Raw genomic sequence first — 16,681 nt, 5'->3', positions numbered from 1 at the left:
TGGTAAGGAATTATTTTCAGAGGAATAGTATTAAGACTGGCGAATTATTTGAAGATTAAAAAAGCAAAACAGAAGGTTAGAAGTATAAAAATTAACAAAAACTCAACACAAAGCCCTAAGGAAATTATTAAGGCCTTTGAGAATTTTTATAAAAATCTGTATAAGGAAAAGCCCATAAAGACAGGTTGCTTACCTGTAACTGTAGATCTTCGAGTGGTCATCTGTGCATTCACACTCATGGGATAGTGCGCCTGCGCCGATCCCCGAATCGGTATCTGCAAAAGCCCGGGATTTTTTCGCGCTCGGCGCCACCAGGCATGCGCAGGCGACCCACTGCGCATGCCCACCGGCGCCCGCGCGGCAATCCCGCCAGTTCCTCCCTGACCGCTGAAAGCCCCTTTCTGGAGAGAGAGAGACCGTCAGCAGCGGGGAAGGAGGGCGGGTAGTGTGAATGCACAGATGACCACTCGAAGATCTACAGTTACAGGTAAGCAACCTGTCTATCTTCTTCGTGGTCTCTGTGCTTCACACTCATGGGAGATTAGCAAGCAAAGCATACCTGGAGGCGGGAAGACGGTCAGCCTGAAGACACAGCCTGTAGCACCGCAGCTCCCAACCGAGTCCTCTGCTGAGCATGCACGTCCAGCGCGTAGTGCTTCATGAAGGCATGCGGAGAAGACCAGGTAGCCGCCTTGCAGACATCAGAAAGGGACACACCTTTCAGGAATGCCACCGACGTGGCCATCGCCCTAGTGGAGTGTCCACGCACAGGTCCAGGTAACGGCTTTTTAGCCAACAGATAACAAAGTTTGATCGTCTCAGTAAGCCACTTGGAAAGTCTTTGAGACGAAATCTTGGACCCTAACTTGGGGGCAGAGTAGGAGACAAAAAGCTGGTTATCCTTACGAAAACCCCTTGAACGGTTTAAATAAAATAGGAGGGCACGCTTAACATCCAGTGCATGTAGCCTCCGTTCCTCGTCCGAGGAAGGACTAGGGTAAAAAGTGGGTAACCAAACTTCTAAGTTAAGGTGAAACTGGGAAACCACTTTCGGGAGAAAAGTAATGTCCGGGGCCAAAGAAACTCCGGCCTCCCTAAAGGCAAGGTATGGGTAGTCACACCGCATCGCTGTGAGCTCCCCCGCACGACGTGCTGACGTGATGGCAACTAAAAATGCAGTCTTCCAGGACAAAAGCTGCAGGGAACATGTTGCCATGGGTTCAAAGGGACGGCGAGTTAACTTGTCCAAAACCAAAGTCAGGTCCCACAACTGTGGAGGGGATCTAGAGGGGGGATGAAGCCGGAACAGGCCCTTTAAAAATCTTTTGGAATGCGGGTGTGCAAAAACAGAGTAACCCTCGACCGAAACATGGAAGGCAGAAATAGCTGCCAAATAAACCTTGATGGAGGAAAAAACTAACCCCTCATCGATCAAAGACAAAAGAAACTCAAAAATTGCCGGGAGTCCAACCGAGCTGGGTGGCACAAGAGAGTCAGCCATGAAGTCACTGAACTTCTTCCACTTCCTCTCATAAGAGGCACGGGTGGAAGGTTTCCTGCTACTCTGGAGCACATGCTGAACCCTGGTGGAAAAGTCTAGTGGTCGATGAACCACGCTGTCAGCTTCAGGTGCGGCACGTTGTGATGGAGCACGTGTCCGCCCTGGGCCGACAACAGGTCCGGTTCTGCCGGGAACTGGTAAAAGATCCCCTTCGACTGCTGGAGCAGAATCGGGAACCAGCTCTGACGGGGCCACCACGGGGTCACCAGAATGCATCGTGGTCTCTCCTGCACTAACTTGTGGACCACTCTCGTCAGCAGAGGTAAGGGTGGGAACATGTACAGGAACCAACCCTCCCACTGAAAAAGGAGTCCGTCTCCCAGGGAAGTCGGGTCCGCACCCCCCCTGGCACAGAACAAGGGGCACTTCTTGTTCCACGCTGTGGCGAAAACATCTAGCTGCGGATAGCCCCAAAGTTGGAATACTGGTTCCAGGAACTTCCACTGCAGTTCCCATTCGTGTGGGGACGCTGCACCCCTGCTGAGAGAGTCCGCCTGTACGTTGAGGACCCCAGGCAGATGCGTAGCCTTCACAAAAATGTCCCACTGGAGGCACTCCCTCCAGAGATCTAATGCCAGTGAGCATAGCCTGCGAGACACTGTCCCTTCCTGCCTGTTTATATAACACATGGCAGTGGTGTTGTCCGTCAGTAATGCCACGGTCTTCCCCGCTAACAGAGGGCGGAAGGATCGAAGGGCAAAGTGGACCGCCAGCAGTTCCAGGTAATTTATGTGGTACTGGCCGAGTTTCAGTGGCCACTTGCCCCCCACACATAAGTCCTCCAGATGAGCTCCCCACCCCCACATGGAAGCATCGGTGGCGATGGTCACGGAAGGGGTTGGTAGATGAAAGGGAGCCCCTTGGCAGATGTTGCTCTCCGACCCCCACCATTGCAGGGATTGAAGAGCCTCGGATGGGATGGTGAACCTCTTCCGAGGTGAGTCTCTGAGGGGGCGAAAATGGCGCAAGAACCATAGCTGTAGGCCCCTCATGTGCAGTCTTGCAAAGCGCAGCACGCTCGTCGTCGCAGCCATCAGTCCCAGCATCCGCTGGATCTGTTGTGCTGTGCCCCACTGTCGCCTTTGGAGAAGCTGTACCAGAGTCATGATGTCCCTTGCTCTCTGAGCGGGAAGAAACGCTCTGTGCTGATCCGTGTCCAACAGAGCCCCTATGAATTGAACTGTCTTTGACGGGGTGAGATGAGACTTCTCCACGTTGACCTGCAACCCCAGGGTGCCGAGAAGACGCAGAGTAATGGCGATGTGAGAAGTTAAACTCTCCCTCGACTTCGCTACAAGAAGCCAGTCGTCGATGTACGGAAAAACAACGACTCCCTGAAGGCGAAGATGAGCAGCCACCACACTCATCAGCTTCGTGAACACCCGAGGAGCAGTAGACAGTCCAAACGGCAGGGCCCTGAATTGGAAGTGACGAGCACCCACTGCAAATCGTAGGAAACGCCTGAACGCGGGATGGATGCTGACATGAAAGTAAGCATCCCTGAGGTCCAGGGTCGCCATCCAATCCCCCTGATTGATGAGGGGCAGGATCGTTTGCAGTGTAGCCATTCTGAACTTCTGGTATAGAATGAATTTGTTCAGACCCCGCAAGTCCATGATAGGCCGTAGACCCCCGTCCCTTTTGGGAACCAGAAAGTAGCGGGAGTAGAAACCTCCCACCCTGGTCTCCGGTGGAACAACCTCTATGGCTTGTTTCTGTAGGAGGTTGCTCACCTCCGCCAGCAGAGGTGGGGAAGGGGGAGTGGTAACTACCACGGACTGGTTTGGGGTCTGGATAAACTCTATCTTGTAGCCCTCTTGAATAATGGACAGAGCCCACCTGTCTGTGGAGATCAACTCCCAGGCAGGCAGGAAAGGGCGTAGGCGAATGGAATGGTCGACAGTGGGGGCGATGACGCGTGCTTGCGGGAAGTCAAACCCCCTGCTTCTGTGGCCGAGCCCCCTTAGATTTATTAGAAGGCTGGCCCCCATAACGGTTTCTGCCGTTGCCGGAGTAGGGTGGCCGTTCAGGTTGCTGCGAGCGAGGACGCCACTGCTCAGGGGAGAACTTCTGATAGGGCTTCTTGGTCCAAGGTTTGGACCATTGTTTTGACTTCGGAGACTTGGAGGAAGGTTGGACCCCCAAGTTTCTGGATGTCTTGACACTCTTGTCAAACTCTTGCAGCGCCGTGTCGGTCGTAGTGCTGAAGAGCCCGTCACCCTCGAAGGGTAAGTCCTCGATAAAGGTCTTGGTGTCTTGGTGCAGTGCCGTCGACCTGAGCCAGGAGTGTCGCCTGATGCAAACTGCCGATGTAATGGCTTTGGCTGAGGCTTCCACCATATGTTTCGCTGCAGCCAGTTGCTGTCTGGCTACAGCGAGACCTTCCTTTTGCAATTTCATTGCCGCCGTCTTCTTGTCCTCACTTAGTGAAGAGAGGAAGGGGGAAAGCTGTTCCCACACGGCATACTGGTACCTAGCCATGCAGGCTGCATAGTTAGATACCTTGATGCCGAGTGCCCCCGCTGAATAGACCTTGCGGCCCATCCCGTCGATTTTCCTACCCTCCTTGTCCGGTGGGGAGGAGTGCACCTTCCTTGCCTTCGAGGAAGAGGAGACCACCACAGAATTCGGACGTGGGTGGGTGAACAGAAATTCAGCACCTGCCTCCTGAACCCTGTACATATGGTCCAGGCGTTTGGAGGAGACGGGTGTCGAGGAAGGCTTCTTCCAAGATTCTTTGATGGCCTGAAGAATCACCTTGGTGACTGGAAGGGCCACCGCAGTGGACGTGTTCCTCTGCATTATATCGAACACGTTGTCATCCACTACGGGTTCCGGTTGGGTCACAGGCAGTCTGAGGGTGGAAGCGATGCGCCTCACGAGGTCGCCATAGGATTTTAGGTCTTCCGACGGCGAGATCGGAAGATCCTCCGCCGTGTTGGAACCAGGTGAGGGTTCCAGATCAGGGATCTCACTGTCTGACTCCGATGACGAGGAGTCACGCTGAGTGGAATGCTCGGAGAGCCTCGGTGTCGACTCTCGCGGTTGAAGTTGTACCGACGATAGTCTTGGAGGAGCTTCGACCGGGACTAGCTGTCGATCCGGGGGGACCGACGCCGACGCCTTCCGGGAGTGATGCGAGACCCTCGACATCGCAGAAAACTCCGAAGCTTGTTCCCAGTCTTGGTAGTCCTCCGGGTACCATCGACAGGATTCGTATCTGGAGTAGGGAGGCTGCCACCGCCGTTGCTCCCATGGTGGTATTGGGAAGCGTTGCGGGGTGTAGGATAGGTCCCGTCTGGGTCGGGGCTTGAAGGGCGGGTCTACGACCGGTGCCGAAGCGTCTACCCCCGACGTCGATCCGCTGCTCGACCGACGCCGTGAGCCTGAGGATGAAGACCGTTGGGTGAGGTCAATTTCCGGCTCCTGCTCCGACGCCGACAGGCGTTGTTGGGCTGTTGGGCTCCTGCGCGGAGAGACCCGAATCGATTTCGGCGGTTTTGCCGACGTCGATGCGCCTTCCGACGGAGAAGGAGTGCGGGGTCGCTTGCGCTTCTCCTTCGATTTCGCCTTTTTCGGAGCTCGGGTCCCCGAGTCCTCTCGGCGTTTTGTAGCGGGCGCATCCACCGAACCCTCGTGGGGACGCTTCGTGGAGCCACGCTCTTCCGGCAATTCCAAAGTCAGAATCGGAGCAGCATCGGCCGATGCAAGCTCCTGTGCCGGGGTGTCGGTCGACTTCGGTGCCGAAACCTCCATCGGTCGATGAGGTCGAAGCGCCGATTCGGTGAGCGCTGCCGATAATCGAGCCGCACGGTTCTTCCTGGTCTGTTTCGAGAACCGAAGGCAGTGCGGGCACGACTCAACTCTGTGCGCCTCCCCCAAACACAGCAGGCACAGGGAATGTCCGTCGGGAGGGGCAATCTTCCTCCCACAAGCCCGGCAGCGCTTAAAAAACCCCCAGCGACTTTCCATAAGCGGTCGCGCGGGAAAAGTTTTTCCTTCTGCTCAGAAACGCCTGAGAGAAAGGGGGGTAAAAACGGAAACGGACCACCCCAAAGGGCGATCCGCCGGACAACAAAGAAAACGCTTCTTTTTTTTTTTTTTTTTTTAACTATCACTAACTAACACTAATAACTAGCTAACTAACTATTTACAAGACCAAACGGGCTGGAACGAGAGAAAAAATCACTCTCACCGACCGGAGAATCAGAAAGGGAACCTCTCTAGCGCAGCGGTCAGAAAGGAACTGGCGGGATTGCCGCGCGGGCGCCGGTGGGCATGCGCAGTGGGTCGCCTGCGCATGCCTGGTGGCGCCGAGCGCGAAAAAATCCCGGGCTTTTGCAGATACCGATTCGGGGATCGGCGCAGGCGCACTATCCCATGAGTGTGAAGCACAGAGACCACGAAGAAGATAGGAGTTCCAGGAGTCAATTAGTCTTTCTTTGGAGAAAGAGAGGATTGAAGCATTAGAAGGCGATATTTCAGTCCAGGAAATAAAGGATGTAATGAAAGGTTTTAAAAAAGGCAAATCACCAGGGCTAGATGGCTTTACAGGTGAATTCTATAAAGAAATGATTGAAATTATTGCACCTGAAATGCAAGCAGTTTTCAATGAAGTAAGTGTTGGGAGGAAAGAATGCCCCAGATTCGTGGAGGGAATCAGAAATAATATTAATTCTAAAACCTCAAGAGGTCCCGGAAGAGGTAGGTTCATATAGACCAATAAGCCTGTTAAACCAAGACTATAAGATTTTTGCAAAAATCTTGGCTAATAGACTTCAGAAGGTCATTTCGACAATCATTAAAGGGGACCAATATGGGTTTATTAAGGGTGGACACATCACACACTCCATTAGAAATATACTCAATGTCCTATATCATGGTCAGAAGGAAAAAGGAGGGTTACTAAAACTGGACATTTATAAAGTTTTTGATACTCTATCTCATGAATTTTTATGGCAAATATTGAGGAAAATTGGGATAGGCAAAAGGTTCTTACAGGCATTTTAGGAGATTTATAAAGGAGGAAAGGCGAAAGTAAGAGTAAATAATAACCATACACAAGCATTTCCTATACAAGGAGGAGTAAGACAGGGTTGTCCTCTATCTCCTCTCTTATTTATAATAGCAATGGAACAACTAGCAGAACGGATTAGAAATTCGGGTAGAATTGAGGGCTATAAGATAGGTAATGAAGAGATGAAGCTTAACCTTTTTGCAGATGATTTTATTGTAATTATGACTAACCCTAAAGAGGGTGTTAAAGAGGTTAAGGTTATCCTAGAAGACTTTGAAAAGTGTTCAGGGCTAGGGGTCAGTTTGACAAAATCAGAAATTATTTATTTTAATGTTAACAGAAAAGAAAGGCATGAGATAAATAGGTCTACGAAAATAGGATTGGGGGTTAAGAAATTTAAATATTTAGGTATAGTTCTGCATAAAAATATTGATAAAATGATAAAGGAAAACTGATAAAATATGGAAAAAAATTGAGAGACTTGAAAAGATGGAAAAATAAACGTTAGGGTTATCTTCTAGAATAAGAAGCGCTAAAATGTTTTGGATACCAAAGTTAACATACCTATTTCAAACGTTGCCTCTGGGAACAAGGAAAAATAAAATTGAACAATGGAATAGAGCATTAAGAGATCCAAACCCAAATCAGTGTGAATCCAGAATACTGCCAACTGTTGACATTGACATTGGATTTATATTCCGCCCTCCACTCTGTATCGCCTTTATCTTCCTCCCCCCGCAACAAAACACCCTGTGAGGTAGGTTGGGCTGAGAGAGCTCTCCCAGAAGCTGCCATTTCAAGGAAAACTCCTACGAGAGCCATGGCTGATACAAGGCCATTCCAGCACCTGCAAGTGGAGGAGTGGGGAATCAAACTTGGTTTTCCCAGATAGGAGTCCGCGCACTTAACCACTACACCAAACCGGCTCTGTAATTGCTCAGCCATATATGGTTATTTTACATGTATCTTTCTGCTGTATTGAGGGCGGGGTTTGCAGGGGGAGATAGTGAAGTGCTTTATTGCTGCAAAGGCATCCTGAATCTATGCAGGGGTGCCTTGTAAGGGGTGCTTGCTGCTGTGCCTTGCTTCGCTGACCATTGCTGTTGTTTTCATGCAGCCTGCCTCCCCACCTCTGTCCCAGCAGTACAGCATACCGCAGCCTCTCTTCAGCCACTCAGTCACCAAGGTGAAAGACCCCCCACGCTATGAAGAAGCCATAAAACAGACACGCGGCATGCAGACTTCTCAGCGAGAGGTAAGATCTATGCCAGAAAGTAACGGCTGATAACGTTTAGCCATGGTTATGTAGAATAACCGTATTCTCGTTTTGCCTGTTCACCTGTAGGAGCAGCCAGCGGGAGGTTAAAGGCAACAGGTCCTTCTTTTTCTTCCTCAGCGGCATCTTCCTCAAAACTCCTTGTCTCTCTTCCTGTCCTCTCTAGCAGGCTGTGCATTTCTGAATCGCACTATGTCCTCAGTTTATTTTACACCTCCTAACTCTTAGCAGCCTACAAGCTTTCTCCCATTCATTTCAAGGTCATGTGACTAGCATGTAAAGCCATGAACTGGGCAAAGCTGAAATAAGATAGCACAGCTCTTCCTTCTTCTCTGTCGCCCGGTGCCCCCTGCAGTGACCCAAGGTGGCTGTTTGTATCCTGCTTATATTAGCTACCCATGTGGAGAGGGGTCTTCTTTGCGATCCCAAGTCCTGTTATATGCTGCTTCAATGCATTATGTAAAATCCATTCATTCTGTCACATGATGCATGATGTAAAAGCCATTCATTCTCTCCCTAAGTACCCTTCTTCCCCAGGACAACAGGCACAATTCTCCACACCTTTGTGTAATCCTTACAAACAATCCTGTAAAAGCAGGATAGGTTGAGAGACAAGAGAGAGTGATTGGCCCACAGTCCCCCTGCCGGGCTTCCGGGCACTGTGGGGATTTAAACCTTGGACTTCTATGTCATAGACCCAACCCACTAACTGCTGGGCCCACACTTACTTGATTAAAGTTGGTATTTGTTAGGGTTTTAGATTGATTTTGATTGAGGTGTTGGTTTTGTAAGAGCCCCATGGCGCAGAGTGTTAAAGCTGCAGTACTGCAGTCCTAAGCTCTGCTCATGACCTGAGTTCAATCCCCAGCGGAAGCTGGGTTTTCAGGTAGCCGTCTTGAGGTTGACTCAGCCTTCCAACCTTCTGAGGTCGGTAAAATGAGTACCCAGCTTGCTGGGGGGAAAGCGTAGCTGACTGGGGAAGGCAATGGCAAACCACCCCGTAAAAAGTCTGCCGTGAAAACGTTGTGAGAGCAACGTCACCCCAAAGTTGGAAATGGCTGGTGCTTGCACAGGGGATCTTTCTTTATTCTTTTCCTGGTTTTGTATTTTGTAATGTGAATTCTGATAAGAGAGCAGATACCGTATGTGGAATTAGGTATGTGAGCAGTTGTTTTGTGGGATGTTCTTTTTTTGTATTTTTGTGTGTATGTGTGCACCTGGAAGTCATGGTAACCTCTAGTGACTAACCCCTACTGGGGGCATGGACAATATCCAGAGAGGTAGCTGAATAAAGCCTGCCTCTGCCTGCCAGCTCTAGTATTCCAAGAAGATCTCCCATCTAAGTACTTCCCAGAGTCGACCCTGCTTAGCTTCCAAGATCTGATGACATTGGGCTTGCCTGGGCTATCTATTTTGTGGGATATTCTCATTTGGTGATTTTTGCCTGCCAGAAATTTACATTCCTATCATTCTGCCACTGTGTAGTATACTTCACTTGCCTACGTGCAAGGTAAATATTTACTGGGAGGGGCTGCTAATTCTCCCTTTTGGGTTGTTGCTTTTGAATCATGTTGCAAAACTGCCAGATCTTGCCTCGTATTCAGCAGAATGAACGGAAACCTGCGTCAGATTTGGTTGCTTGCAGGAGTCCTTCAGCAGGTGACGTGGTGCCCCTTCTGCTGCCTAGAGCCACATTCTGACTACAAAGAGAGGGGATGCTGCAACCACATAACCACAGCCCCCACTGTGATCCTGACACACTGCTAGACTAGAAAGTGGATGCTCCTGCACAACTGAGCGATGAAAGCCAATAAAAGCGCTCTCTGTGTTACAGATGTCCAGTGCTCATAGCCAGCAGATGGATGACCTCTTTGACATTCTCATTCAGAGTGGAGGTAAGTCAGAGCAAAGCAAAAAACAAAACAAGAAACAACGTCCTGTTTTACTGTAACCCAGAGCAGAGGGTGCTGTGGGAGCAGTCTTACAGAATAAACTGTCACCTTCTTATCCGATGAACAAGTTATGGCTTGTTTTTGAATTCTTCCATCGTGCAGTGTAGAAAGAAAGCTCAATCTCAGTGCAGCGTTGACCATTCAAATAACTCTAGGCAACTCCAGACCCTTAAGCGCATCAGACAAGTTGATGACAATTCATTAACTGCCACGTTTTTCATTGATGGCCAAGTAATCCATCCGGAATCCGCCGAGTCGATGAGAAATCTTATTGCCGTCAGTCAGAGCAACAGGTCTTCAGTCAGCTGCTTTGAGTCCTGTTAAAAAAGCCTTAAGACGGTTCCCTGCAAGGAGAAAACGGTTGTCTGCCTGACCAGGGATTAGCCACGTGAGTCCCTTGTGCAGGTTAGATAGACCGTGGGATGTGTCTCGTTAGCCACACCTTGGAGAATTATCCGGATGGTGGCAGCAAGGAGGTTTCATAGCTTCCTTGTGTTGCATAAAGCACAGTGAATCGGTCAGTCAGTTTATCATTACAGCCCATGGCCAGCATACATCAAAAAGAACTACTTTACATAAAATACAGAAAGTGAACAGCCAATGGGAGTATTATAGCATAATATAAAAAGACGTAAGAAGGAGGCATTCAAGAAAAGAAGGGAACTTACAGCATTCTTGGGGGGGGGGAGAAGAAGAAGAAGAATGCAAAACCTGAGGTACATTTATATCACTCCTTTGTGTAATCTTCACGAATTCTAAATGCTGCAGCAAAAAATCTGGAGCCAGCAAGTGTAACTTGAGAGTTAGAATCTGCCAAAAGCATATTTCTTAATTCAGAGTCCAGAAAACCCATAAATTTCAGCAGTAAAGGTTGGATAAACTTGGCTTGTGTTTCTTTGTAGAGATTACACACAAGCAGAGTATACTCGATAGTTTCTACTTTACCTGTGCCATGCGGACAAACACGCTCAGCCATAGGCACCTTTTTATAGCGACCCTCTATGACTGCAGAAGGAAAAGTGTTACAACGGGCCATAGAAAAGGCCCTTCTATGGGATGGAATTGCCAGATTCGATAGATGGGGGTCTGGGGAAACTACATATCTCTTTTGGAGAGGAGCATAAAAGCTCGAAACCTTGGCAATATCATTCTGTCTCTCGGTGTCTAGTATTCTCTGCTTGACTATGGCCCTTTCTTAGTAGTCATTGACCTCATCCAAAAGTAATGTAGATCCAGCTCACCAAGGGCACAAATACCTTGTTGAAGCTGTGCACTGGAGCGAGCAAGTGAATTTTTTTTTGTACTGCTTATGCTAGCAGTAAAAAGACGAGAGCCAGTTTGGTGTAGTGGTTAAGTTTGCGGACTCTTATCTGGGAGAACCAGGTTTGATTCCCCGCTCCTCCAGTTGCACCTGCTGGAATGGCCTTGGGTCAGCCATAGCTCTGGCAGAGGTTGTCCTTGAAAGGGCAGCTGCTGTGAGAGCCCTCTCAGCCCCACCCACCTCACAGGGTGTCTGTTGTGGGGGAGGAAGATAACGGAGATTGTGAGCCACTCTGAGATTCGGAGTGGAGGGCGGGATATAAATCCAATATCTTCTTCTTTCTGATCTCCTTGCTGTTTCCTTTCTTGCGAGCAGAGATTTCCCTGCCTACCAAGGAAGAACCTTCTCTGATTTCCAAAATGAGACCAGTCACCGCCAACATCACCACGATGCCGGTGAACACCGTGGTGTCTCGCCCGCCACCGCAGGTCCAGATGGCCCCTCCCCTCTCCTTAGATTCCACAAGCAATTTCTCTATTTGCCTGGAGAACCAGCTGGAGGCGCTCTTGGAAGGGACTTTGCCCGCAGGGAATGACATGCCTCCCATGGGAAGCGGCAACGAGGACAGAGAACCTTTCTCTCTCATCGAGGACCTCCAAAACGACCTCCTCAATCATTCGGGCATTATAGACCATTCGCAGTCGCCGATGGAGACCTCCGATTCGCAGTTCACTTCTACCGGTTCCTGTTTATCTCTCGATCTTCCAGACACAAATTTAGACAACATGGAGTGGCTAGATATCACCATGCCAAACAGCTCGTCGGGGTTGACGCCTCTCAGCGCGACGGCTCCAAGTATGTTCTCGACAGACTTCCTCGACCCCCAGGACCTGCAGTTGCACTGGGACTAACCACCGCAAAGGCCAAGCACAGGGGACCATGGTTTTAAAAGTTCTCTTCACAGTACAGGTCCATGGTTTCATTATCTTTACGTTCGGGATCATCTTTTAAATGATCTTTAGGGATGATTTTTTTTTTCCAACATAAAAAGTGCTTCTAGATAGTGAGGACAAAAAGAAAAAAAAAGATTTGAGAATGTTCCACTAAGAGAAAAAGCATAAGAAGAAAGGTTTTGCAACCGCTGGATGTTTTTATCACTGGCAAGCAGTTGAGAGAGATCGGATCTCGGTGTGTTGTAGCAAGGACAGCAACGTCTGTTTGAGTATAAAGCTTGATGACACTGCACCCGACTGTTCCTGTGGACAGCCTGAGCCGCGCTTAAGATGTATTTTTGAAAGGGTCGGCTGGCAGATTTTTAGGCACAGTCAAAACTGACTTATGTTTTAGATGTAGCTTCCTGAGTTTTTAAAGACAAGTCCACACACACACAAACCTGCATGTACATCCCGTAAGCCGTCAATTTAAAATCTCAATTCAATACTTTAATATGCATCCAGGGGAAATCTAGGAAGTGCCGTTGCAGACATCACAAATGCACAATGGGCTGTGTGTTTTGGAAACAGGAAGTATTTTTGCAAATGCCTGCAGTTCACCTCTGACCGACAAGGTATTTTCAGACCATTATTTGTATATTTACAACCAGTTGTTCTTCTAGACAGGGCTACCTCCTAAGATCTAGACAAATAGCTTATATAATTTTATCTGAACATTACTTTTTTGGGGGAGGGGGAGTCTGCAACACCTTTTTTCCTCTCACACCTCTGAATTTCCCACTTTTTAAAAATTTCAAGTGATCAGTATAAATGACAAGTGCTCCTTCTCCCTGATGTAATGGCTTACATTAAAACAAGTGCTATAGGGCAAGAGCCTTCAGTCAAGCATCTGGGCAGTGCTCCTTGTAGGAACTGTATAAATACCTTTAAAAGGGGCCATATGCAAAGACTGGGTCATCTACCCTAGTATGGTCTAATACAGGAGTGTCAAACGTGCAGTTCAGGGGCCGAATCAGGCCCTTGGAGGGCTCCTGTCAGGCCCTCGAGCAACTTGCTCTTGTCTGCTTCCTTCTCCCTCTCTCACAGGAGCTACAGAGCGAAACCTCTATTTTCTCCCTTGGCTGAAGCTTCTCCCTTGGGGGAGGAATGGGGGGAGGGAGAGCTTGCTTTGCCAGGCTTTCTTAATTGCACAGCAGAGCTACTGAGCCAAGCCTCTCTTCCTTCTATTGTTTTTAGAAAGTTCTTTTCATTCTCCAAAGGACTGTTGCGAAGCCACAACTATTCCCACAGGGTCTGTGTGTCAAGCACTGCTTAAACCATAAGGGAGAAAGCGTGCTTTCTCTGCATTAGTAGTGCCACCCATGTTCACTTCTCAGTCCAGACGCAACAAAACTATTTGACGCTTGGAATCATAGGAAATTATCAGGATTTAGACCAGAGGTGGCCAAACTGTGGCTCAGGAGCCTCGTGTGGCTCTTGAAGCCCCCACCCCAATGGCGAGCTTGAAGAAGGCATTTGTGTCTTTAAATCACTTCTCGAAGCCAGCCAGTGGCTTGGAGAATGCATTTAAAGTTGCTTTCTTTCTACCTCTCCTCTTCCCCCCCAAATCTATTTGGCTTCCTTCCTTGCAGCTCTCAAACATCTGACACTTATGACTTGTAGCTCTCAAACATTTGACAATTATTATACGTGGCTCTTACATTAAGCAAGTTTGGCCACCCCTGATTTAGACTGTTGCTGACGACCAGCAGTCTTTGTTAGAAAAACACAAGTCATATCTATGGATCCCATTGAATTATCACCAAAGCATGAATCAGCACTGACAAATCGAAATCAATCCGATTCATATGTCGCATGGCATTAATTCAGTTGGTGTGCATCATCTATGAGCAAGGGGGCGAGGTACACCAGCGCAGAGAAGGAAAAAACAGTGGAGCAGCGGAAAAGGTTTTTAAAAAATTAACAACATTGTTATCAGGGCGTCTGAAAAGCAGCCCCCTCAGAATGTTCCCCAGCAATAAGCTGTCAATAAGGAATCTTCGAGTGAAATGTAATAAAAATATCCCCACCCCACCCCCCACTGCACCATCGTGCAACGTCTGCAAGCCAACTAAATACCTTTAATGTGTTTTTGCAGCTTGTTTTCTCTTAAAGCCGCCATGGTGACACTGCCAATTCACTCAGCATGATTTCCTTTTAAGAGTTGATCCGGGGAGTTTTAAAACTTACGGGAAATGTTATTGATGTCAGAGTAGCTTCACACACACACACAAATCTAATTTGTGACTCACGTTTGGGAGAATGTCTTTATGCTGCTTTTATTTATGTTGCCATACGATTGCAGGGAGAAGTTGTAGGTTTCGGCAGCAGACACAGTGATTTGTATGAAGCTCATTAAGTTTCTGTTGCCTTGGCTTGTGGCTATATCTCAAGGGGAAATAGGAAAGTTTGTTTTGCCTTGTCCAAGAGAGAATACGTATTGAACTGCACCATTCTGCTCAGCTGTTCTTTGATGGAGGGCTGGTCTTAGGAGGTTCCGAGCACCTCCTAGGGAACATAGAATTACATTGTTTTCTTACATCCTCCCACAAAAAAAAAGGTTTGGGTTCAGATCCTCCCTCTCCCTTGGAACTTATGCTCAGATCCAAAGAGAAGGAAGTTATAGTCACACAAGGGCCGTGTGGTAATGCCTCACTGGCGGAAAAGGTAGCTCCACCTCAAAGGAAGCTTGCCTCTTGCCCTGGATAGCCTAGGCAAGCCCGATCTCAAAAGCTAAGCAGGGTCAATTGTGGTTAGTACTTGGATGGGAGACTGTCCTTGAAATACCCAGTTGGAAAGCAGAGGCAGGCTTTATTCAGCTACCTCCCTGATTATCCTCCAGGGCCCCAGTAGGAATCAGTTACCAGAGGTCAACATGACTTCCAGGTGCGTGCACACACACACACAGTCACATAACCTTTATTGGCATAACAACAACAGTATCAAATCAGGGAAGCAGGAAAAAAGATGCTTAATTAAACATTCTAAATAGACTTCCCTTATAAGCACAGTAAAGGAAGTTTGCCACCACTTCGATGGTTTCAGCCTTATTTGAGGCTAGCATGCTTGCTTTCATCAGATTTACCCTCCAGGGATTGCAATATAGGATCCAGTTAAAATGCAAGTAAATCACAGTAGAATCTATGGGATAAAAGCACATGGTCTGTTCCTTCTCACACACACACACCTAAAATATACAAAAATACCAACACTGCCCCCCCCCCCCCAAAAGGGAATCTTGCCTCTTGTGCCAGCAGGACATTAAGAGAACTCTGATCCCACTTGTGTGGGCTTAGATCTTAAGTAGGTATTCCTACAAGCCCAAGGACTTCTGCCTGCACAGAGCAACTGAGAGCCAGTTTGGTGTAGTGTTTAAGTGTGGGGACTCTTATCTGGGAGAACCAGGTTTGATTCCCCACTCCCCCACTTGCACCTGCTGGAATGGCCTTGGGTCAGCCATAGCTCTTGTAGAAGTTGTCCTTGAAAGAGCAGCTGCTGGGAGAGCCCTCTCAGCCCCACCCACCTCACAGTGTGTCTGGATGAAAGCAAGATACGCCTCTCCCCTCTTTTCTTTCCATCACAGCCATGAGCTTTTGTAGGCAGCCCTTCCACTTCCTCAGGACGATCCTCTGCCTTCCTGGATTTAGAGCATCCCCAGTTCAGCCAGAGGGTCTCTAAGGGCGCCTGCACAGCTTTTGGTCCTCTTGCCACAACACTAACTTTGGCTGCTCTCAGCCAGTAGGCAGAATTTGCATGTAAATACAGCTTTAGAATCAGTGGGTGTTGTGTGCAACTGCTGCGTCGCACACAATCATCTTCACGTTTAGTGTGGGAACCGAGCCCCAGGAGCACGTGCAACCAAAAGGAGTCCTCCTCCAAGTAAAGCCCCATCAGGTGTTTGATAACTGGTGCAGAACCGCTTTCTTCTGCAACAGCCTAAGGGGATCACGGGACGTTTGTACTGACAGTATTTATTTTCTCCAACTGAGACCGTGCGATGCTTCTGCACATTTCAGAATCAAGCTTTACGATGAAACGGGCTTCGTAAGGGTTGGCGCTGGATCCCGTGCTCTGAAACGGGCTCCCTCGTGTACATTATTTACTACACACACGCGTGTGAACCTTGTACTTGTTGAGAAAGTTGTTTTCGTTTTGTTTTTAATCGCTTGGGTAAATTTTGTGCACAATGACTTTTTTTTTGTAACACAGGACTTTTTAAACTTTTCTCTTGGCAATCAGTTGGTTCTGTGGCTTTCACTGCTAGTCCTTACTTCAGCCCGAGAGCCGTTGTGATGCTTGCGGCAGTCCCAAGCATGCCCTGCTTGCTAACGTAGGCTCCGCCTGCCCGTCTCCGCGATTGCCTCTTATTTCAGATGTTTGTTTTAATGCCAGAAAGGCGCAGAGTGGTAAAGCTGCAGTCCTAAGCTCTGCTTACGACCTGAGTTTGATCCCGGCGGAAGCTGGTTCAGGTAGCAGGCTCGAGGTTGACTCAGCCTTTCATCCTTCCGAGGTCAGTCAGATGAGTCCCCAGCTTCCTGGGGGAAAAGTGTAGATGACTGGGGAAGGCAATGGCAAACCACCCTGCAAAAAACCTGAAAACGTGAAAGCAACATCACCCCAGA

At 48.6% G+C, this 16,681-nt stretch overlaps 1 protein-coding gene across 3 annotated transcripts in view; it reads left to right on the top strand.

Moving 5' to 3' along the window:
- Positions 1-12,882, top strand: part of MRTFB (myocardin related transcription factor B) — a 163,083-nt gene extending 150,201 nt beyond the window's left edge. For all 3 annotated transcript variants that reach the window (XM_060260841.1, XM_060260839.1, XM_060260840.1), the window contains 3 exons: positions 7,696-7,833; positions 9,689-9,749; positions 11,443-12,882. In XM_060260841.1, the coding sequence (XP_060116824.1) occupies positions 7,696-7,833; positions 9,689-9,749; positions 11,443-11,978 (735 nt within the window). In that variant the 3' untranslated portion in view covers positions 11,979-12,882. The remainder of the gene's footprint in view (positions 1-7,695; positions 7,834-9,688; positions 9,750-11,442) is intronic.
- Positions 12,883-16,681: the final 3,799 nt, after the last annotated feature.

The sequence above is a fragment of the Heteronotia binoei genome, chromosome 20 (genome assembly GCF_032191835.1).
Source record: "Heteronotia binoei isolate CCM8104 ecotype False Entrance Well chromosome 20, APGP_CSIRO_Hbin_v1, whole genome shotgun sequence".
Taxonomy (NCBI): Eukaryota; Metazoa; Chordata; class Lepidosauria; order Squamata; family Gekkonidae; genus Heteronotia; species Heteronotia binoei.
Note: the sequence above shows the minus strand (reverse complement) of the source record. Positions and strands in the feature narration are given on the sequence as shown.